Source organism: Mesocricetus auratus, unplaced genomic scaffold (assembly GCF_017639785.1).
Source record: "Mesocricetus auratus isolate SY011 unplaced genomic scaffold, BCM_Maur_2.0 Super-Scaffold_100011, whole genome shotgun sequence".
Lineage (NCBI taxonomy): Eukaryota > Metazoa > Chordata > Mammalia > Rodentia > Cricetidae > Mesocricetus > Mesocricetus auratus.
Window position 1 is genome coordinate 41,784,490 of NW_024429195.1, and position 24,828 is coordinate 41,809,317.

The 24,828-nt window shown below is 39.3% G+C and overlaps 2 protein-coding genes across 4 annotated transcripts in view; one reads left to right on the forward strand and one right to left on the reverse strand.

Moving 5' to 3' along the window:
* Gyg1 (glycogenin 1) overlaps positions 1-21,949 on the forward strand; it is a 32,071-nt gene extending 10,122 nt beyond the window's left edge. For 2 of the 3 annotated variants that reach the window (XM_040754637.1, XM_040754640.1), the window contains exons 5-8: positions 5,154-5,280; positions 18,660-18,879; positions 20,844-20,894; positions 21,143-21,949. In XM_040754637.1, coding sequence (XP_040610571.1) covers positions 5,154-5,280; positions 18,660-18,879; positions 20,844-20,894; positions 21,143-21,316 — 572 coding nt within the window. In that variant the 3' untranslated portion in view covers positions 21,317-21,949. The remainder of the gene's footprint in view (positions 1-5,153; positions 5,281-18,659; positions 18,880-20,843; positions 20,895-21,142) is intronic. The other variant, XM_040754638.1, reaches the window with a different exon arrangement.
* A 1,848-nt stretch (positions 21,950-23,797) lies between these two features.
* Positions 23,798-24,828, reverse strand: part of Hltf (helicase like transcription factor) — a 48,988-nt gene continuing 47,957 nt past the window's right edge. The window contains exon 26 of the mRNA XM_040754634.1: positions 23,798-24,550. The gene's annotated coding sequence lies outside the window, so the exon portion shown is untranslated. The remainder of the gene's footprint in view (positions 24,551-24,828) is intronic.

Sequence of the window (24,828 nt, forward strand, 5' to 3'; positions counted from 1 at the left end):
TAAGGATGAACATAGTAACGAGACTGGACCAGGAGGCCCTGCCTCGGACTGGGAACATGTAATTCTTGCTAACTTCACTGTCTTATGGCATAATATAACTTTGTCATTAGGAATTTTTTAAGTGCAAAGAGCTGTAATGTGGATTGTTAGATCAGTTGTTCTTGGTTTAAATGGGTTAAGGCCAGTGAAATGCAGGAAGGCCTCGGCCAAGTGCCTGAATTTCCCTAAGCCATGGAGGGTTAATCTACTGATGATCAGTAGCCCTCATCCAGAGGTGAACCACATCTCCGCATCTGCAGAGCAGTGTCAGCTGTCATTTGGTAATCCTTGGCTTGCTGCTGTGGGCAGCAGTGATGGTGTCTTCCAGAAATAACGTAAAAGTCAGCTTTGGAGAGTGAGTTCTGTGTTATTTCAGTACCTGATTGATAATAGTTGGAAATTTTCTTAACTTTATCTGCTTAGTATATGCCCCTCTGCCTTCTTAGTGAATTAGGAATCATTTGAGAGTTGGACCCTCTCATTGACCATATATATTATACCTATAACAGAAAACTTCACATGTCTTCTAAATAAATGAAAATTTTAAATGTTACACCCATTGGTAAAGTATAACTGAAAAGGAGTTTTGTTCAAAAGGCTGCAGGCCAATGCTTCTTAGCTTTCATAGTCAATATTCTGCACTTCTGTCAGGCTCTGTGGTAAAACCTGTGCTCCAGGAATCTGGATCACAAATGAGGAGCACCGTGGTAGGAATATTCTTATGGCAGAGATACTGAGATTCATATTTAAACTGGAATTGCTTTATACCTTCCCTCTTGTGACTATGGCCAATCAGTCTGCCAACAAACTGTGCAGTCCCAGGACCTAGACGACAGTGAGCACATGGACAAATTTCAAAGGCAACACTTACTGTCTAATAAAACCAATGTCTCCTTGTGATGTGCCCGTGGTTACCAGGCCCATAACCCTACTCAAGTGCTATGGGGCCGTAAGGTCAGCAGCTTTGGGCAGCCTAGTGGACGGATGGTGCAGAACTGGGCATCTGTTCCTGTTTGCAAAACTGGAGCAAGGTGTCCCTTGTCATGTCGTCCTGCTTCCCTGCCTCCCACATGTTGGCATACTCCCGCTTACCGGATCACAGCTGCTGCTGGTCGCTGCTAATCATGTTTGTCAGTTCTGAGATGACTAAGATTAAAAGTGCCATAACCTGCCAGATTAAATTAAGCTGCCTCTAAGACTGACTAGAAAGTACTGAACAAAACCCTGGATTACTGTTACTTGGGGGAGGGATAGTAGATGGGTATTTAGCAATCTTCATTGCATCTTTGTGTATTTTGCTGTACAAATGTTAACTATATGCATATTCTGCTTTGAATAATGATCTTAATATTTCTTAAGAAACAAGGGTGTTACTGACACTCCCTATAATCCATGTGTCTTCCCGACTGTGAAATGTCAGACTGTGTGTTTGGAGAAAGTTGATTAGGATCTCCAGACTGCTCAGTTAAAAAGCATTGCCTGCAGTCAGGTGTGGCACCACATACCTGTAACCACAAGACTTAGGAGGTGGAGGCAGAAAGAACAGAATTTTAAGGTTATCCTTGATTACAAAGGAAGTTCAAGGCCAGCCTGAGCCACAAGAGACCCTGTCTCAAATATTAACTCTGAAAAACTGAAAAACCCCCAAATCACTGAATTCTTAATTCTGTTTTTAATCCACTGTTTCAGGGTAAACACTGATCTGTTGTAGTCATATGATAGAATCAGTAGCCATGGTACCTAATGAGCATTTCAGGTTTGCCAGGGTAATGTGTACCACTGACTCACCAAGGCAACTTTATTGCGTTTTGTCCTTACTGTTTCCTGATGCCTGGGTGCTCCTCAGCTTTCCCTCGGCTAATGAGCTGGGAATGTTTGCAGGGGGCCTGACAGTAAGCAGAAACCACCTTTCATGACCAGAGGCCACCAACTAAGGCCTGCACGAGGCCAGCAGCTCTGACTCCTTTTTCTCAAGCTCACAGTGACTTGGACATGAGAAGTGCTAGTAAGGCCTTCGTGGGATTTTGTGATGCTTTATATATGTAGGCAGTATTCATTTTAAGAATATGCATGGGGCTGGAGAGATGGCTCAGAGGTTAAGAGCACTGACTGCTCATCCAGAGGTCCTGAGTTCAATTCCCAGCAACCACATGGTGGCTTCCAGCCATCTGTCATTAGATCTGGTGCCCTCTTCTGACGTGCAGGCATACATGCAGACAGAACACTGTATATATAATAAATAAATAAAATCTTAAAAAAGAATATTCATTAAATAATTGTTTTTAGCTTATTTACTTTTATTTTATGTTCATTGGTGTTTTGCCTGTAGGTATGAGAGAGTCAGATCTTGGAATTAAAGATAGTTGTGAGATGCATGTGGGTGCTGGGATTTGGGTTCTGGGTCCTTTGGAAGAGCAGTTAATGCCCTTAACCAATGAGTAGTCTCTGTGCCATAAATAGGGAGTAGACAGGCTGAGGATATAGCTCAGTGGTAGCATGCTTTCCCAACAAGCATAAAGTTCTGGCTTCTATCCCTAGGTCTGCCAACAAACAAACAAAACCAGTGCAGCAGACAAAGGTTTTCTAAAAATAAGAGCAAGTGCTTCTATTGTCTGGTGATACATTAGTAAAATAATTGTGAATTTCATTTGTAATTGTAACTTAGTTACCCATGTCAGAGAGACAATGAGATTGGATGGGTATGCCCTCAGAGAACAGAGAACATAGTTGGCAACATTCATGCTTTTAAATTGAATGGTGGATGTGTAGAGCTCTATTATTAATATGCTTTATCATCTACATGTATATATTTCTGTTCATAGTAAAAAGAATACAAAAAGAATCCTTTAAACGGTCATAAGATAATTCTCATTCCTGCCCCTTTGTATTGGTGTTTTTGCATTACAGAAACAAGAAAAAATGAGGGATAAACATTTATAGCACCAATCCTCTAATATAGTGTCTTGTTTTATTTTTATTCCTATATGTGTAGTTTATACCATAGTTAGAATCACAATGTATGCTATATGTGTCTTTATAATAGACAGTAGACTGATTGTCTTATGTTGATTTTAATAGCATAATAATAACTGTAAGTATTTAGTGGCTTAATTTACTCTCCCTCCACGGTCTGATGGTCTTTCAGCTCTTGAAGGTTCTTGCATTAATTCAGGAAATAGTTTTCCATATTTATACATTTGAGGGAATGATAGCGATAAGCAAAGAGCCCAAATCTCTGTCTTTATGGAATTTAGAATCAAAATGATCACGTTTATTTTTGTATTCTTCATTGTAATTACATTGACCCTTGTTAAACATTTATATTTTTGTAATTTATTCTGCATTATTTATGTTTTGAGTGAATTGTAGATTCACATGCTGCTGTAAGAGATAATAGAGTTCCTATAATCCCTCACCCATTTCCCTCAGTGGCAATATCCTATATAACTATGGCATAATTCTAAAATAAGAAATTAACATTTTACTTATGCACTGACTTGCATGCCTGTATAGATATGTCTCTATTATTACATATGTACTTTGTTGAGACCACTGTCACAGTCAAAAACAGAACAGGGCCTTCATGATACCCTTTAAAGTCACAGCTTCCTCTCTGCTGTCTTCTGTCCTTGGCAGCCACAAATATGTCCTCTGTGGTTTTGTCACTCTAAGGAACTTATATAAACAGAATCATGATGGTTTTTCACTCCACCCAGTTTTCTTGAGATGTTTCCAAATCCTATGTATCAGTAGTTTGCTCCTTTGTTCTATGGCATTTTATTTATGGACCTATTGAAAGACTTCTGGGGCTATTTCTTGTTCTGCCCCAGAGTAAATAGAGCTGCTATGAGCATTTCCTCCGTCTTTGGTTTGATGACTATGTGGAAAACAAAATAGTAAGACTGCAGACCCCTGTCCTTGGACATCAGTGTCTGGAATTCATTCTCTGGCTCAGGCAGACAGACATTAAATTCATAGCAATCCTTCTACCTTGGCTTCCCCAATTGGGGAACTGTAGGCAAAAGACTGGGATTCAAGGCAAAAGCTACCATGCCCTGCTTATTTATCTTTCAAATGAATGGCCATGACTTCACTTTCCAAGGAAGGCGTTTGGTCCCTAAGGCTGAATAGGTACTTTACTACTTCGTGGCTAACCTTAGCAACAATCATGACTGGCTACTGCTTGTCCAGAGACCAGGTTAGTAACACACACCCCGATGGGTTGTCACCTTGCTGGCTAAAGGCTGTTACAGTTATACAGCAAAATACCTGCTCAGCCCTTGGGGTTCCTGGATGGGCTTCATGCCTTTGTTGTAAAGTGAGGGAGGCCACTCTTTCACAAGGGAAATCACCCAGGAATGGTGAGCCAGAAGTTGGGGGCCCAGAAGACAGCTCCGTACTCCAGCTTGCCAGCTTTTGCTCTCTTTCCTTTAATCTTAGTGGAGAAGTCTAAAATCTCATCTGAAAACTGATGTGCTGTGATTCTTCTGGTTCCATCCACCATCCCAGAACCCCTTTCACGTAGACCACTTCCATGTCTTCCTGTAGCCTCATGTTCCTGCGTCTGTGCTGAGTGCGAGCTGTTTATGCCCTGTCCTGCTCTCCCTCTGCTGCTCGTCTCTCCTGCATTTGTCGTCAAGTACTCTACAGTAGACCGCAGGTCTTAGCTCAAGCCCAGCTTCCCTATGGAGCCCTTCTCTGAGCCATGCCCATGTATCCTTATAACATCTGTCCTTTTTTCTTTTCTGCCCTTACTCCCATCTGCGATCATTTTTGTTAACTTTGACTTGCTAGTATAAGCATCTGTTACTCTACCACAGACCCTTCTGAAGATAATGACTATGTGTCTTATTCACATTGACTCAATAGTATCTGGTACAATGTGTAACATAGTAGCTGTTTCTTAAGTATGTGTCAAAAGTAAATCAGAAAATAGCTGTTTACCCCCAAAATGTCCTAAAGGATATGGCTCAGAATTTATTATTAAATTAAACAATAAATTTAAAACAGAATTTGTATCTATTTTAATGTTTCCATGTGTTCCTATAAAATCTCTGAACTGCCTTGGAAGTTTATAAATTGTAATTCCTTTTTGTTTGTTTGTTTTCTTTCAGGTGGGGACCAGGGCCTACTGAATACATATTTTAGTGGCTGGGCAACAACAGATATCAGGAAACACTTGCCATTTGTGTATAATCTGAGCAGCATTTCAATATACTCCTACCTCCCGGCATTTAAAGCGTAAGTGCTGTTGGTTATGGTGAGGGCAGGGGAGTGGACTGTCGCTCCGTTTCTTTTTGTGGAAAGTAATAGTTGGGTGCTTTGAGGAAAGCTTGCTCTTGTAAGAAACATCGCTGCAGTTTTGAGAGGTTTGATATTATCCACTAATCTATACTTGAAGCAGCCCCGAGACATTTTACTGCCTTCTGGAACAGGGTTCCTCTCTATTTTGAGTTGGAACACAGAACATGGAGTCCCCAGACAAGGTGCAAACTCACTCTCTGCACAGCACTAGCTGCTGAGTTATCTCTCTCCGCCCCACCCTCCCCTCCCACTCCTCCTCCTTCACAAACAGGATGCTCACAGTTCTCTCCATGGTTTTCGTGGGGACTTAGAACCGGCAGCAGTGTGCTGTTGTCGTTGAGAGGGGGTCTTTGCACCTGACTGCCCTCAGCTCCCATCCTTAAATTGCCACTTAGCAGTTACTGATACTGGGCTAGAGCCTGAGCTGTTCTGCCCTGGTATCTTCATGGAGTTACTGTGAGCATTGAGAACTAACCATTGGGAGTCTGGCCTGCACTGCACACCAAATGAAAGATCCTTCGTGCTGCCTCATTGTAGTGTTTATCAAACTGTGAAGGCCGGAGACATGTTCTTTAGCTTCTGACTCATCTGTGTTGAACTGAGAAGATGATTCAGACTTCTTGAGCAGGGGCCTAGCTGGCAGGGTAATGTTGAGGCATAGTGAGGCCCTTTTGGGAGCTAAGGCAGTCTCTCTCATCCCTATGTGGCATGGATTTTCCTGAGTGAGCAGGACAAAGGGGCTTTGTCTCATTATCCAGTCTTCTCTGTACATCTTACACCCAGTAATGAGCATGTCTGAATTTTGTGGCAGGAATGTTTCCTTTTCAGTGCTGTTTTTGGGCAGACTCTGTGACCATCCCCAGATAAGGATTGTAAGTATTTTGTGCTTTCCCTCACTCTTTCTGTGGCATATCTCTGGCAAGCTCTCAGTTCTTTCCTCCTTCTACAGTAAGGCAGGCAGTTTTAAACACACCACTATTCTGAGTAAAGCAAATAGAATAGGATTGCCATCACCAAGAACATAATGTTATTTTCACTCCTCAGTCCTTTGGCTTGTAAAATACAAGCTCTGTTGTAAGCAGTTGTAGACCTGGTTTATTTTAATCCTTACTGACTCATAACTAGTCCTGCTCTTTGAGCAGTTTCCTACAGACACCATAATTTGGCCCCATAGAGCTGAATTTGTCTATAGTGGAGCAGTTGCTATAATCCAAATGGTGAAATGAATGTAACAAATGAGAGCAAAGATTTTAATGGCACAATCAGTGCTCTGGGTTTGGCAGTGAGCTGCTGTTTTGGAATGAGTGTCATGAGCAGGCGTGAATCTGACATCATCCATTTAGCTCCAGTTCCTGAACAGGATGAACTTAGTGTTCATGAAACTTCCCTGAGGCTTAGTCTAATCTGCTTTCCATCTTACTTGCCAATACCAGACACATCCTACCTTTCTGGAACAGCTTGGTTTGTTGAGTTTCTTTTGTTTACACAGAAGCAGGGAGATCAGCCTTAGTGCTGGGGAAGAAGAAGGACTTCTTTGCTAGAGCTTTGGTCCATATCTCCCAAGAACCCCACTGTTTCATGTGCTCTAAGTGAATTTCCCAGACAAAGTTGGAGATCGAAATGGTCATAATGGCCAGGATGGTTTCATCTTCCTGGTGCAGTGGATGATGTTGGCTCTGGCACTATTCTTGATTTTTTTGCCGTTTCTATAGAGAGCATCGCACATTAAGGAAATTGAGATCAGTCATCCATCCAATGGTCAGCTTGCAGGCTGACAGGAGTTTATGCTACCCTAGGGTAGCATACCCTCAGTGGGGCCAGCTCTTTCCATGATATGACTGCTCAAAATCAGACCTTATCTCCTCCAACTGCTGTCTGGTTAAGAATGCTGAAACCATATTCAGGAGCTCATTTTCCCTTCCCCTGACAGAAAATGTTTTTGGTTTTCTTCCAGACACCTAGCTTTATAGACATTTCCCTCTATTTCTTTACACTGGGAAAAGGATACCAAGATGTAGGTAGTTCCATTTGTTTTGTGTTTTAAGTTGATATATCAATTTAAATCAATTTTTAGACTGGATTAGCCTATCATAAATACTTAGGCTACCATAGCTTTCTACAGAAAGGCCTGTAAATTTGTAGCCCACATTGGTGGCCTTCAAGGCTGAGTAGCTCTAGTACATGATGCCTTCCATGGGGGACCCTGGGTAATGGCAGATAAGAGAGTCTAAGGAATTATTTAAAGCAAGGAACTTCACTGGAAAGAATGGAGACTTTGTCTCAAAACCACATAGCCATTTGCTAAGATGTCTCCAAAGCCTTTAGTTTTTCCCAAGTGTTGGGCACCCATGTGCACGCACACACACACACACACACACACACACATATGCATGCACACTTCACAGGTGTGTGTGCGCATGCACACACATACACACACACACACTTTTAAAATGTGTACTATTACATATAGTTTCAACTCAGATGACCTCCTGGGAATGAACATGTATTTGAGCCATGGAATAATAAGTTTAATGCCTTTCTGCATATCATCTGGTTAGAACAAAACAAAGAAAAATAACTTAGTAGTTTTATCACCTTCTGTACTACTCAAACATAGTTTCTGAAAACCAAAAGTAGCATATTTTATAAGATCCACTTTAGCATAATTGGAGAACAAAAATGTTTTGTTTAGTTATTTAAAGTCAATTTTAGTGCATACATTGAGAAACAATTTGTAAATGTGTTTCTGGGTAAAATATTGTTAATTTGTTATGCTTAGCATAATGTTTGGGGTAGAATTGGCTTTTAATTATAGCTTGTAAATAATATACACAATATACACATATATATGTATATATATAATTTGAATTCCTTGGTGCATGTGTGTGTGCATGGGTTTAAAACCTGTTTTCTCCAATGAGAAAGTCTTATCTCATGCCTATAGTAGAGACTTTGATTTGAGTATAGTACTGGGAAAAATATCATTAATATTTTGAAAGTCACTGTGTTACTGCCATTTAGATTTCCTTTTAATCCCTTAACTGATAGCTCTTTAGGTTATCATTCTCTATAAAACATGCCTAAAGCAAAGGTATAGGATCATCTAATATTGCTTTAGACTACTGCAGAGATTATTAATCAATTGGTTGACTACAAAGTCTAATCTATAAATAATTTTCATATAAATATTTTCACTTTCTCTTTTTACTTGAGTTCAAATATGATTTGAGATATAGTGAAAAACAATATTTTTTCTACTTCTTTAATTCTCTGAGGTTTTTCATATATATGTTTCTTTTTAAAGATTTAGATTAGGATTGTCAAGTTTTGGTATGACTAAGTCTGCATCAGACATATTTTAAATCATATTTTTCTGAAAGAAATGGACCCTTTAGTGTCTGAAATTCTATGCTCTTGTGTTTCTGGCTGAATGTATTTCTAATGTCCCTAGAACACCTTTGTCTTGGGCTAACCCCATGGCTGTTTTCACCAAAACTGTAACATTCTCTGTTTCTTTTTACATTCCCACATCTTTACCTACAATCCTAAAATGTGTTACTTGGGTCACTTCTCCAGCTGTTTATTGGTGATCCTGGAACCTATACATTGTGTGTATGTACACCAACCTAACCCATTTGACAGCAGAGTAAGTGTGCAGAGCTTCTTGACATGTGCTGAGTCTGAAGAACCAAGTGGTGGCTACAGATCCCTTGATCCTCTTTTCTGGGTATTGGTAATACCTGTTGGACTTCAGGAGTCCCAATACTCAATGTGACCTAATCTCTAAGCATTTATCTCTTTTGGGTGTTCTGTCCCTGATCTTACTGCTGCGTGCTCTGCTACCACCTGAGTCTTCATCAACAAGGAGAAAGTTTCCATATCAGCACCAACTCAGCCTTTACTCGTTAGGTTTTGTTTGTTGTATTTTGTTTTAATGCTATTGCTCTTGACAGCAAGCATCAGGATCTTGTGCAGTTAGGCAAACACTCTTGCTATGCCACACTCTTTAGGCTCCCAAGCCAGCTTGGAGAGGCATTCTGGTGATAGGCAAACAGGAGTGGAAGGAGTGAGATCCCACAGGCGGAACCTTAATTGAAAGTTGACATCTGAATTAGAGAGGGGCGCACGGAAGGAAAAAAAGGAGATTAAATAGAAGATAAGCCTTCCTCACAGATCTTAAACTCTCATGCTATATACTTCATTTTGTCCCATATGTATCTTTTATTTGTACTATGCAGAATTTTTATTAAATTCTGTTGTCATTATTTAAAAAGTAGGGGTTGACTCGGCACCACAATATAAAAATTAAGGAACTTCACATAAAACCTGTGCTTCAAGCTTCCTCTGAAAAATCAAGTATCTGATGGGATGTGTCAGATATTATCATTGGAGTCTGTAGAATGTAAATGTTCCATTTTATAAAGTAGGAAGTTCTTTGGGGATAGGTGGTGGAGATATGAAGTTTGGAGTGGTGTATTATCTTAGTGAAACTGTAGAATAGATAAACAGATTTAAAAGGATTCCCCTAACCTTGAAGGAGATATTTATACTACCCCTTTAAGGCTCATGGAACATCGCAAAAGAAGGGATGGAAGGAATGTAAGCACTGGGAAATAGGAAGAAAGGTTATGCAATGCCAGCATCTAGATGTGACACAGCCACTGTATTCATGAATTCGCAGCCGCTGTGCTTTCTTACATTGGGCCTACACAATATAGGCCCTGTCGAGTGCCATCCAGGGACAGGGAAAAGGCTGCTCGGGCCTTACCTCTTAGTGCTGAACTATTGGCTACTGAGAGATTCTGGAAGGAGTAGTGATCATCTTTAGGTGTGCACAAATTCTGAACTGACCAGAATCCAGTAAATAGGATAGCTCAAAACCATAGTCACAAAGATGGCCCCATCAAACTCAGTGGGTTGCCCACAAATATAACAAAAGCCATGAGCGTGGCCAATTCGTAAAGAAGGCAGAATGTACAGGGGTGGGGGGGAATAAGAGACAGTAGGGGTGAGAGCAATCAGAAGGCCATATGTGTGTCTATTGCCAAAAATAAATTTAATCGTAAACAAATCAGACATTCAGGAGATAGGTCTGAATGAGACAAAACTATTAGAGCTGTCAGCACACAAAATGCTTATAGCCACAGCATAAAATGATGCAGCCAAATGAACTGGTAATTGGTAGAAGAATCATGAACACTGAGCCCTAGGAGAAGGGGTAAGAGAGCAGAAGGGTACAAGAAGAACAGCCAGGAAGTAGTGGTAGCGTAGAAAGTTGACAATGAATGTTTCCAGGAGAAAGGAACACTCCATCTGTCTGACGTGCTGTTGTGGATAAAATGAGAATTTAGAAAAAGTGCCGATCATACAATGTCAATGTCATTGTGACTTCAGCAAGTGTATATGCAGTAGACTGGTGGAGGAGAGATCCTAGCTGAAGCGAGTCTGAGAGAATGGACATGGCCTTCCTAGATAACTGCTTCAAAGAGGAACATGGCAGCTGAGTGGGGTAGTATTATAGTGATATTTTGTAGACAGCAGGTAGTACAAGGTATTCCTAGCAATACGAACGGCATGTGGAGAGATGTCATTAAGAAAGCAGGGAACTGAGAAGAGAGCTGGGCGTGATGTCTTTGAGCAGATGAAAAGGAAGGGATCTAGTGTACACATGGGGAGGTGTGCTCAGAGGGGAGCCAGGACACTTCAGCCTCAGCACAGGAGGGAAGGGTGTGTGTGTGTGTGTGTGTGTGTGTGTGTGTGTGTATGGATGTTGGCAGGTAGGTACTCGCTCTGGTTGGATGCATGAATGTACAGTCAGCTGGTAGAGGCAGAGAAGGACATGCTGTCCCAGGCATCTTCCTCTTGACTTTCTGAGATTTTATGGAGAAATGCTGGCCTCAGGCAATGTAGCTGACAACGTTCAATCAGAGCTATGTAGTCTGCACTGAGTGCTGATGTTTTGGCTTCCAGGACACTATGGAGAGGGTTCAGTTGCAGAGCAAGGAAAAACTGAATATGTCATATTGTTTGTATCTGTGTCTGAATATGGAACAAGAATTCTTCTGTGTTTCACACTGCTACTTCACTTAGTGTATCATTCCTCCTCAGGATTAACCTATGGGGGAATATTAAGCTACACAGGGTAGGGATATCATATGATATTTTATTAGGGAGAAGTCACTTACATGAGAAGCCGAGAACCTAAGGTCAGTGCTCCGCTGCTCTCTGAGACCTGATCAGAACCCCAAGAGACAGTGCGTCTCTTCCCCTTAGCTCTTATCCCCCTGTACCTTCTATGTACCTGTGACCACGCCCAAATGGGTGTGGTCAGCGCTACAGGTATGTATCTCTCCCTACATTAACCATTTAAGTATACCTCGTGGACAGTTGAGTTGCTGCCTTTTTTAAAGACTTGTACTAGGTCAAGCAGGCCCTGAACTCACTGTGTAGCCCGCGCTGGCCTCATACTTTTAACAGTCCTCTTACCTCAGCTCCTCACTCCAAGTGCTGAGATGCCAGGCATGAGCCATGCCAGGCTCCTGACTTAGACTGTGGATGGGGTAGAGAAGTGCATTTTGGTGAGAGGGGAGGTATTCATCACTCGTAGGAAGAGAGAGCTGTTGTACAGCTGTCCCACACGTGCGAATCTGAGCAGGCATGTGAATGAGTGGTGATGACACAGAGCATGAGCCATTTTGGAGTGGGCAAGCGAATATCTGGTATCTTTGGCATGTTTCTAGTGGAGAACCATGCAAGTGCTGCTTTTTCTTTCTTAGTATCTCATAGAACGTTGTATATAAAAAGTTGGCTGATAAATTTGCTTCTGGGTGTACCTGCCCTCCTAGATTAGTCCCTTTCTGTTCCAAACAGGTCTGTAGCCTCATCTGTGTTACCAACCACTGAAATAGCCATATATTGTCCATCTGATCTTTTGGTAACATCAGGTCACAGGGATTATTTCAGCAGCTAACATAAGCACTATTGTTGCTGGCTTGGGTTCAAACTATGTCTTGTGATCTGGATGACTCTTTAGAGATTCTATCAAGTTAAAATTAGAATACTTATTTTAAGAAATGTATGAAAGCTGACACAAATCCCCTTACTGGGTCAGAATAAATTGCTCTTGATAATTTATAGACAATTGTACCAAACTTCTTTTTTAAATTCCTGGGTGGTGATTTTGTGGATAAACCCAGGGTATGTCAGGAAACCTCCACATTATACTTGTCATAAGCTGGAGTGAACTGAGTGTTATGTTCTCACGGCCACACACCCTTCCCAGCCACTGGTTATTTTGCTTTCTGCCAGGTGGTTTACATTCTATTCACTTACTGACGCTGGTGGGGAAAATATGAAGCTGAGATAACCCTGAGTTGCCTGGTTATAAACTCTGTGCCCACATTTGTATTTATGCTGAAATTATCAGTTCATTTATTTTGTTTACATGCTTCCAGTCCAAAGGATTAAGGCCAGAACTACATGCATGCCAGGCAGGTACACTACTGAATGAAATTCCCATACCGATAGTCTCAAAAGACTGAAAATACTTTCGTTTTCTTACGTCCATATTTTAAATTCATTTTTATATGATTCTTTTGGTTTTTTATAAATAACTGAAGGATGGGAAATGGTTTTTAAGTCATCCCCTTGTGACCATAATGTACATGTGAAAAATTATCTGAAACTTTTATCTAGATTAATTGAAACCTTGGATACAAAACCCATACCAGTGTTTGAGACTGTTTGCTCATTATTTTTGTCTACAAAACTGTCAGATAAATCCTTTAGCCTCCTTGGCTATTCTGCTATGCAGCTGGCACACTGTAATATAGGTGAAGGATCACTTACACGTTTGTGGCCAGTGTGGGATGCAGACATTACTCTTCATACCAAGATAGTTATTCCTACATGATTTCCAAGAGCGTTCTTTGCTGCGACCACCTTACATGAAACTGCCAAGTTTGTTTTCGTTTCCATTCCTGAGCTGCAGTTTGTTTTCCACTCTGCATTGCTTCCCACCTCTCTACCTCCATCACACTTCAGGAGCTCCTGGACCGGACCAGACCACCTGTCTTTAGTGACCAACACAGGCTCCATCTCTAACATGTTTTCTTTCTCTTGCTCTCCACTGCTACCCATTTCTATAATTGCTATGTATGTGGCAGTTCATCCAACTACTAAAGCATGCAAGAGTCCTTATCCTTTACTACACAGGAATAAGGCTGGCTACAGCTCAGCCGAAGCCACAGGCAGAAGTCACTGCCTGCTTTCTGTGAGGCCTTGCATCATTCTCCCTTCTTCCATGCCCTTTTCTGTCTGCTTCTGCACTCCTCAGTCTTCAGTAACTATTGTCTTCTTTTGAATAATCTGCCCCAATTGGCATTTAAGGAAAGCTACTCAAATCTTACATTTTGTTTTATTTTGTTTTGTTGCAGAAATCTGGGATCATTTGTGCCAAGTTATTTTCCAGAGTCCTAATCATTTTCTTGTCAGGACAGAAAGGGCAATTGCACCCTCACCTCAGACTCCTTAGAGCAATGGTTCTCAATCTGTGTGTCAAGACACCCTTGGAGGTTGAAGGGTTGCATAACAGATATCCCGCATATCAGATATTTATGTTACAATTCGTAACAGTAACAAAATTACAACTGTGAAGCAGTAATGAAAATAATTTTATGGTTGGGGATCACAACAACATGAGGAACTGGATTAAATGGTCTCAGCATTAAAAAGGTTAAGAAGTACTACCTTAGAATTTAAGCATCTATTTCCAACAAACTTAGGAATTTATGAATGCTTTGTTTATATAAAACAAGGCCATCCACTGGTTTAGTGTTTTTTTTTTTCTGTTAGAGAAGAATAAGTAAAGACATTTTGAAGGAAGAGGATCCTTTCTTTACTACAAAAGATAGTAGGCTAATGAGTAATGGAAACATGGAATCATGAATGTGGAGCCCAAGGCCTGGGCCACAGTGAAAGGCAGGCCTATGGCTATCTCCAAATACCATTGCTGTTGACATTTAAGAGGAAGACCATGAGTCCCAACATGAATCCAGGAGGTTGTGGAGAGGACCTGAAACTGAGATGCACATTCCTGCCCACAGCAGAGGTCTAGACAGTCTGGGAGGATGGTTGGATCATTCTGTCCTTTTCCCACACACAGCTCAGAGTCCCAGTTTATAGACTGAGATACAGGAGAGCAGCTGGGGAGGCCTTAGATGACTGATGCCTAGCACAATCTATAAGTGGGTCACTATGGACCTAAGATACACTATCCACTTCTTGTTCCTTTTTTTTTTTTCTTCCCAGACTTTATCCTTCTAAGAACAGTCATCAGGCTATTGGTGCTAAGTAATTTCCCTACTGATTACTATTATTGCAGAATCCTTGACTACACTTTACACATTCCTGTTTCTGCTTAGATTGGCTGACCACAGGTGGACAAACAGTGCCCTATAATCCTGGGAGTCTTGTAGAATAACTGGTCCTGGAAAAAAAATCATTGGCTCTGCGGTCAATTGGCCTGGATTAATCACAGCCTGTTCAGTCCCCAGCCATGCAATTGATCCTTGACAATTTCTTTAACTTCAAGCCTTGGTTTCATTATCTAGTTGTCTTGGAAATTAAATGAGGTACATAATGCAAATGCTAAACAGATTTTAGCATATGTACTTCAAAAATGTTTCGCTGACTCTTGGTAGCTTACATCTGTGAACTGTGAGACAAGTAGGCTAGAAAAGATAGTTACTACCTGATGTTTCAGTATATTTTAAGTATCTTTGCTACCATGCTAGAACAGTGTAGCATTTATATGAGGTACAGGCTAATGAAAATGTAAATATTAGTATGTAGGTTGAGTTTTAATGGCTGGCTAAATCAGGGAAATAAAATAAGTGCTGTGGCTTCAAGCAGAGAAGTTACATCAGCGGTGTTAAGTTATGAGACCTATGCTTCCTTGTATGCATTTTCTTGTTAAGTTATGAGACCTATGCTTCCTTGTATGCATTTTCTTGTTAAGTTATGAGACCTATGCTTCCTTGTATGCATTTTCTTGTTAAGTTATGAGACCTATGCTTCCTTGTATGCATTTTCTTGTTAAGTTATGAGACCTATGCTTCCTTGTATTCATTTTCTTGTTAAGTTATGAGACCTATGCTTCCTTGTATTCATTTTCTTGTTAAGTTATGAGACCTATGCTTCCTTGTATGCATTTTCTTGTTAAGTTATGAGACCTATGCTTCCTTGTATGCATTTTCTTGTTAAGTTATGAGACCTATGCTTCCTTGTATGCATTTTCTTGTTAAGTTATGAGACCTATGCTTCCTTGTATGCATTTTCTTGTTAAGTTATGAGACCTATGCTTCCTTGTATGCATTTTCTTGTTAAGTTATGAGACCTATGCTTCCTTGTATGCATTTTCTTGCATGGTTCTAGTGCTTGGGTAAGACTATGGCTGTCACCACCAATGCAACACTCAAACACACGTACACAGATATCAGATCTCTGAGACAGAATCCCTCACCATCAACGAAACATTTGCAATGATTACTTGAATCCTGCCTATCTTTCTCAGGCATTGTTCCATCCTGACTTCCTGCATAAAACCCACCTGTACAGACTTGAAATTCCCATAGCCCTTAATGATAGGGTGGCCCTGCCCTGACTTGCTTGCTTACACTGATTATTTTTATGTGACCCATCTTCATGCATGGACAGAAGCTTCCTGTGGACACACACCAAACACAGTGCCTGAGATACAGTTACTTAGGACCTAGGATTTCTATGTTTATGTGTAGAGAGTGGGGAGGATGATGAGATGGAGAGAAAGGGAGGAAAGAAAAAGTCCTATGTATAAAATAAAGAGTTTGGGATATCATGCATCTGTTTTCAAAAGAAACATGAGGTAGATTAAGCAAACCTGGAGGAGGAGCTTTCTTTATCACCCTTCACTTTTCTTCCATGATCACAGGACAGTTAAACTCTAGCCTTAGACGAAACTGTCCATCTCTGCCATTTAATAGCTATATGACCTTGAATAAATCAGTCCCTTTTAGCTTCATTAATTGAAGCCTACCAAATAGGATTATTATTCCCAACCATGCCCTTATAAATCCTGGGCACGTCCCAGGCAATACAGAATATAATTGGGAGGTAGGAAATGTTGCCCAAAAGGTTCACGTTATTTTGGCTGTACATCTCATTCAAATATGTTGGATACATATAGGATAAATGCACTAACTTTTAAACCCAGTACAAAACTTGTACCCCAGTTTCTGCCCATTATGGCACATGGTTGTCTCAACAGATGCTCAGCTGACACCTGCCATCTAACTGCTGAAATTTAGTAAAGATACTTGGATGCCATCTCTATAAACTTGAAGTTACAACCTACTGTCTTGAACCTCTGCCCTCCAACAATGACTGTAGTGCCCCGTTTTCCTCTGAATTTCCAGGCACTCAGGTTCCCATTTAACTTGTGATGCTTCTTGTACTTGCCCTTATTTTATTTTAACTTTGAGACAGCTTCTCACTGAGTAATTTAGTCTGGGCTTGAACTCACTGCATAGCATAAGTAGACCCTGAATTCCAAATCCTTCTGCCTTGTTCTCTCAGGCAGCCAGGACTACCTCCTTATACAAATCAGCCCAGCTAGTTGCTGAGATTCATCACCACTTTTTTTATGCTTCTCAGCCATGAAATCCTAGCTGTTCTTTTATTAAAATTAGTTATTCATTTTATTTGTATTTGGACAGCATGTATGTATGGGCATCAGATCCCCTGAAACTATAGTTAAAGATGGTTGTGAACTACCACATGAGTGCTGGGAATTGAACCCAGGTCCTCTGCAAGAGCAACAAGTGTTCTTAACTACTGAGTCATCTTGCCAGACCCTATGGTCTGTTTTTAAATTCACAGATTTCCTTCAAGCCAATAAAGGACCAGGCTTAGCTCTTATGCCTTTAAAGGTACCATTTGTTGTGAAATTTGGTATACATTTCAAAAAAATTACATGTCAAAAATGTGCAGTGTGATGCTGGAGATATGGCTCAGCTGGTGAAGTGTCTGCTGTGCAAGCAATCTGGCATGTGTTTGAATCTCCAGCACCCACATAAAAAGCCAGGTATGGGCATCTGGAACCACAGTGCTGGGGTTACAGCCCAACTGTCTCAAGAGCCAAGGAAAGCAATTATGAAAGATACTGAATGTTGCCTTCTGCACACAGATGCACGCATATGTACCCATCACTTCATATATATAACATATAAGCTGGAGTGGGCTTTAATTTTACCTTTTGTGCCTATGTGTGTGTGGGTAGGTAGGTTTGTACAAGTGAGTGCAGTGACCTCAGAAGCCAGAAGAGGCACTAGGCCCCATGAAACTGTGGTGGTTGTAGGTTACCCAGTGTGGGTGAAAACTGAACTCTGATCCTCTGCAAGAGTAGTACATCTTTTAACCTCTAAGCCATCTCTCCAGCCCTAACCTGCAGGGTTTTAAAATATCCATCCCTCAAGAAACATCACAACATAGTAGGGTGACTTTAGATAATAATGTACTATATATTTTTCAAATGCTAGAAAAAGTTTCTAAAGTTTTCACCAAAAGGATACAATACTTCAGTAAATGTAGGAGTACACTGATCTAACTATGCAACATGTACATATATCAAAACACTGCATTACTGTATAAGCAAGTATTTACTACTTAATGTCTTGGTGGATCAGAAGAGATACGATACCTTTCATCCATTCCTAGTTGAAATTGGAGCCAGGCCAAAGATTTTGCAAAGATAACCTTTGTTTCCAGTATTCTGTAACCAGCAGGCTACAGACAACATGGTTCTGCTGGCAGGAGTTTTTTTTTTTTTTTTTTTTACTTTTCAGAGAGGGTAAACATAAACAATCAAACTCTATCTTCCATTTACCAAATCAAATAATATGAGCATGTTTAGTACTAGGTAAGAAGTGCACCCTCTCTGTGGAGGAAGGAGAGAATGCACATTTACTGTTCAATAACTTCACCTAACATGGATATGGACTACTTCTAGTTTCACTACAAGCAATGCAGTTGTGACATTGTGATGTCTGCTACTACACAAATACATCTTTTTAGGATGTGTGCCTAAGAGCTTAACTCCTGGGAGGAAGAACATGAGCATTAACAAAGTGTCTCCCATTGTTACAGTGGAGTAGTTTTCTTTCCAACTCCTATTACAGGATGGAAGGAAGGTGTACAACTGAGGCTACACACAGAAAATGATGCTAATACTCTGTTACTGCTCAGAATTTACTCACCCTTTCTACCCGTTCATTTGGCAGGTTTGGTGCAAATGCCAAAGTTGTGCACTTCTTGGGACAAATCAAGCCATGGAATTACACGTACAGTCCCCAAACAAAAAGTGTCAAATGTGAATCTCAAGACCCAACTGTGAGTCACCCAGAGTTTCTGAACCTGTGGTGGGACATCTTCACCACCAGTGTTTTACCCCTGCTTCAACAACAAGGCCTTGACAAAGATGCCTGTTCCTCTCTAACGATGGTAGGTTCCGTTTGTTCTCACTTTTGTTTCAGGAAATTCAGTGCTGTACTTTTAAAATTTGATATATCAAGAGAATTCAGAAATTCGTGTAGCATTTTAAATAGATATAGGACTATGTGGGGAGAGATATGGTCATCTTAGAGCTGGGAAATGATAAGCACCTAAAAGCAAAAGGAGATTGTGTGGCAAATTTTAATAATGTTTTTGGAATTCTTCTATACATCCATACATTGTAACTATAGAATTCTTGACCCATTGGTCATAAAAATGATGCTTAGATGATTCCTAATATTGTAAATCTATACAAAGAAAGAGTGCCTAGGCTAGGCATGTAGCCTAGTAAGGTATGTTTACATGTATGTGAAAGCCCTACCTTCCATCTCCAGCACTGGGTGGGAGAGGTGGGAAGAATGCCATATACGGCATAGAAACCTCAAACATTTAAATATATCTTTTATTTGCCTCTGTTTAAAAAAATAAACTTCATGTGAAAATTACAATAATAGGAATACACAATAAATAGTAAATACTGTAGGAATATTCTGATTTCCTATTTTATTCTCCTAAGATCTTGAAATGATCCCTTTGTGGGAGCGACATGACACTGTAAATTGTATAATAACAACCTTCATTAGCATGTTTTCTGATTTTAAAGGTACTTTTCTGAGGTTTGTTCTTCATGGTGAATTGGAAGAAGATGAAGAATATTATTTTACATATTAAGATAAAAAAAAACCCATGAGTAAATGATGAGGTAGTATCCAATATAGGCATGAAAAAGGGAGAAATAAATAGCATATTCTTATTCAGTACTGTGTCATGATACCTATTCACAGCAGTGGCTAGCAACATTGTAAGTTCTTCACTGCTTAGTACAATTAGCCCATTCAACTAAGTAGTTATTCTTAATAACCCCTCTTTGTAGATGAATAAGGCTTAGGGAGGTCATGGAATGTTACTCATACAAAAGGTTACATTAAAAATTAGGACTCAAACTCATGTCTGAAAGACTATAATCTTTATGAAAATTTATCTCTAGAGCCAATAAGTATGTATAGCATTTGATGGCAGAAAAAGGGAGAATTTTTTTGGTAAGCGACCATGTCTTTAACACTTGTGTTGCAAGCAGAAGGCAAAGGCATGGCTGACCTTATGTTCTTGCTTTGCCTGCACTCTGACGTTGCTCTGTACCTAAACAACTTGTAGCTTCAGAATATTTACATACATGAATTAACGGTTGTTCACATGTCAGTAAAAACCCTATACCTAAACTCCTTGGCGTTTAAGTACATTTAAATACTTATCTATAATTTTAGAGCAAAACCCTTTACTTAAACTCTTGAGAATTTCTGTATACTTACACACAGTTATAACATCTATGCCAGTAAACTAAGTATAGAAAAATTGTTCCACCCTTTTTTTCTGCTAAAAGCATTGCCTATTTTATCAATTCTTCTTCTAGTAAGATTTCTAGTACTTATGCAGCTTAGAGTTTTTGAATGGCTGTACAGGTTGTCTTTTAAGGTACACTTAGTTGACTGTCTAGCCATATGCAATGAGATTCAAACTTAAGGTAGAGTAGATTTGTTGCATGTCCCATTCTTTCCAATACACAAGAGCTGAGGATTTAAAGCCAAGAAAAGGTGAAGATGGGAAACAAAAACAGTTGTCTAAAACCAAGCACATTATCAGAAGCTGCAAGAATAGATGCTACTTGCAATCCAAATGAAAGCTTGAACAGGAAAGTTTGGTACCTTCTCAAACCACTTAGCTTTCCTTCATAAAAACAATGACTTGAGTGTGCAAGTGTATCTCCCTGGGTAAGTTCTTTGTGAAGCACAGTATCTGAGGAATCATTTTGTTTAAGTTCTCAACCTTTCCAAGCCCACATGGATCAAGAATTTATCATAAGATTTGTGTTCCCTTGTCCGTCCATCTTACACTTTCTACTGAACTGTTTGCAGCTTTCAGACTTGGTCTATACACTGGCTTTCTCTTGTGGCTTCTGTAGAAAGGTATGCAGAACTTAAACATTAACCCTAATTACTTTGTTCTCCCAATGTTTTCACTGAGTCAAGAAGTCTTCATTTTTTAGGGAAAAAATCATATGGCCCTTGTATTGTTGTCTTTTTTGTTGTTTTTGTGTAATGCTTTTCAGTTTTTGCATGACTCATTTTGGCTTTTCTCATGTTCTGTTTATTGCATTCTTTAAGTTCATCAGAAGTTCAGTTATTGAGGTGCCTCTGATGACTGTCTCTTCTAGGAACATGTCTCAGGAGCTTTGTCACACCTGTCCATTGGGGAAGCCCCGGCTACACCACAACCTTCTATGTCCTCAGAAGAAAGAAAGGAGCGGTGGGAACAGGGCCAGGCTGATTACATGGGAGCAGATTCTTTTGATAACATCAAGAGAAAACTTGACACTTACCTACAATAGAAGCACTGCCATTTCCCTGTGGACACATCCACGTCTTAGGCACATTTCTGATACTTATAGTATGTGAAGCTGGTTGAAAAGTCTGTTACATTTGTTAGAGGCTTTCACTATACCTCACCAGATGAGGATTTGGGCAGGACAGAAGATGAGAACTGGTCAGATGTTATGAATTAGTAATTCTGTTTTATGGAAAAGTGCTGTTTTAACCCTAGACTTTTCCTAGAAATTCGTAATTCTTCAGTTGCCAACATATATTGTAAAGGAAAGCCAACATTAAATTACTAAGATGGTTCTCAAGTGGTGCAGAACTTGACTCTCCATCTATCTCACTTCAAAACAAGATATGACATTGTTCTATATTTGCTTGTTGTACCCTTCACTAGACCTGCAATTTAGAACTGCCCAAAGCTTGTCAGAGAGTTAATTCCATTTCCAGGCTAAAACAGCCTTTATTAACACAGTGGAGTGATTTATAAGCCTACCAGCTAGTTGTTAGCTCACTAGTTTCCTATGCACCATGAAGACAGCATGCAGACTTTTTTTCATTTCTGTCTACTTGAAAATTGCAGTGTGCTCTCTCTGATGGCTAACTGTGGTAATACCATATATAATAAATAAAGACTTATTGACATATCTTGACTGTTTAAGTACTTCTCTACCTCATTCTTGGAAAAAAATCATTCAGTAATTTCTCAAAATTTGTGCAACTGGTCAGTTTCAAAAATACAAACCTTCACACTGGTATATGCTTTTAAAATTATCTAAGACATCTAAATCTAGTCTCCTATGATTGCAACAGATCTGATCAATATAGAAAAATTACATCCTCGGTGAGTATTCAGAGAGTTTGACTCTTGAAACCTTAAATTATCAGGCCACGCCAGTAATTAGCATACTCGTATCTCTCAGAACTATCTGACTCTGTGGTGGAACAATGATCTCTAGTTTTATAAAAACAAAACAAAAACCAAATTTAAGTTTGTTAAGACTTCTTGGTGCCTGAATCTGTGCATTTATTCAGTCACCCTAGAGCAATGACCCATAGCACCAAGAGGGTGTAGGCTGCAGTGGGTTGTAAGGTATGAAGAGTGGGATCTAAAACAATCTTTTATAACTAAAACAAGGTATCACAAATAATTCAGCTGAAGAAAATAAAGAACACAAATGGGAAAAACAAGATTTAATTGAAAAAAGCTGTAACCGCTTTTATGCCCTCACTTTTATGGTTGCCATCTTCTTTTCTGTAATATCCTATAGATATATCTGAGTCATTCCTATTCTGTATGGCTGAATGAATATACAAGGGTTTGGATACCTAAAGACAATGACTAGGAAGCAACTCAGAGGCTAGTAATACGAACTCCTTAACGTACTCACTTAAATTATAGTAGTGATAAAATATCTTCAGACACTTGGGCTGGTAGACAATGAGTTGCTATGATCTTCAAGTACAAGAAACATTTACCAAAAGGACTGAAGTGGCTGTGCCACTGGTCAGATCATATAATGGAATCACAAACCTCGTCTAGTTAATTTGGCAAAGTCATATGCTTTTTCCTTTTTGGCTTCTGAGTCTGCTAGAGATAAACAGAACTGCACCTCATTTTTGTGTCTAAGCAAGCGTGTCTATAAAGTGTATAGGAAACAGTATGATTGGAAATATTTTAATTTAGATTTACAAACATCAAATTCTGTGAAATCAAGCACTGAATTTGTTTGTTCTCTATTTTTAATACAGCATAAGTTAAGCTTTAAGGTGAAAAAGCTTGTATAATGTTTAGATTTTACATAACAGGTATTTAGTGAAGTCTGTTGACATTATTGGAGTTAGAAGCAGTACATAGCACAGTGTATAAAGGTGTATCAAGTCATGTGGATACAGTATCACGAAGTAGCCTACCATTTCTTTGGCAGGTTTCATCTTTCATAACCTTCATCTTTCAAAGATCCCTTAATTAAACCTTACTGAAAAAAATCTTACAAAATTGTTTTCAAGCAGCTCAAACTTCAAAATACCCACAAACCCCTGAAAGTTTGTAATAAGATGTATAAAAGAGGTAGTAACTCAAATTATAGGGTGGTGGACATTTATGGAAATAATGAATATGCTCTTACATTTCTATCCCCTTATAAACAATATATTCACTGTTAATAAACTAAGTAGGACTATTTCTAATCATAAAATATAATTTTTAAGTAAAAACTAATTTAGTTATATTTTAACTCCCATTGTTCTTAAATTGAAATTAAGTAGAACTCAGTATTTCAGATCAATTTATTTTATATAAACCTCAAACGTACACTAAGATCTGAATGAGAACTTCAGTAGTTGTACAAAACTTAAATGTGAATGAGTAAAATTCAATAACTACTTTTTAAAGTGAATCAATGACAAAATGTGCAACAAACATCTTTATAAAAGTGAAACATTTTTTTTCTGTGAAAAAGAAAATAGTCACTAAATGATAACACCAAAGAAAGTAATTTTTTAGCTTTTTATTGATTTTAAATTTAAAGAAAAATCCAGTTTGAAACACAACTAGAAATACAATATTTTCAATATATTTCTAAGTAATAAAACAGCATAGCATAAAATTTTTCATTCCGGTGGTTTATATATCTTGAATTAACTTTTATTAACACCACTTAATATACTAAGAAAAACTGCTTGATAAATTTTATTGTTATGCATATATTTTGAAGCACAATAATGTATGTAGTTTTCTGGGTAAGCAGCACATTGCCTTCACTTCTGTGCCTGAGTTTATCTGTAATTAAAATAGGTAAGCTGGGTTATAAGTAGGCTGGGTTTCTTTCTTGTTGGGCCAGAAACAGTTTATACTTAATTTCACTGTGTGGGTACTACAGAACCTTAATCCTGTATGTCATGACACGGGATGGCTAGTCCTACAAGGTAGAAAATCTCCCAAGGGACTCCTAACCTTAGCAGGCCAGTCTCCATTATTCCACTTTCACCCCTGCAGAAGTGTCTTTCCTAAAACCATGCCTGCCTCACCTGTTCCTCTAAGGAATGGTACCAAGAAGATTCTTGCTCATTAATCCTGTTCCTTTGGAGAAATAAAAGGTTGGAGATGACTGAGGGGGTACAATATATGGCATACACCTTAGACCGGTACATATCTCTTCAGTCAAGTCTCTGGTAGCATAAATAAAATCTCAGATGTTCTTCAGTCTGTACCATAAGCCATGAGGCTTTCCTTAGTAATCTCTTACCTGGATTTAAAGAAAAAATCCACAGGAAAATAAAACTACTAACTACAGAACCTGACTGCTTATTTATTCTAAATATGACTCAAAGTCATCTATAATTTTGTGGTAACTAGTAAGTTTTCTTATTAACAAAAACAGGGTAAGAAAAATGTATGGATCAATTAGTGAAATTCCAAAATTGAATTCTGATTTTAAACACACAAAGGCATTTTTACATTCAGGATTAAGATGTCTTTCACCCTCCCTGGGGAGCAGAAAAGGAATGGGATAGGGGGTTGGTG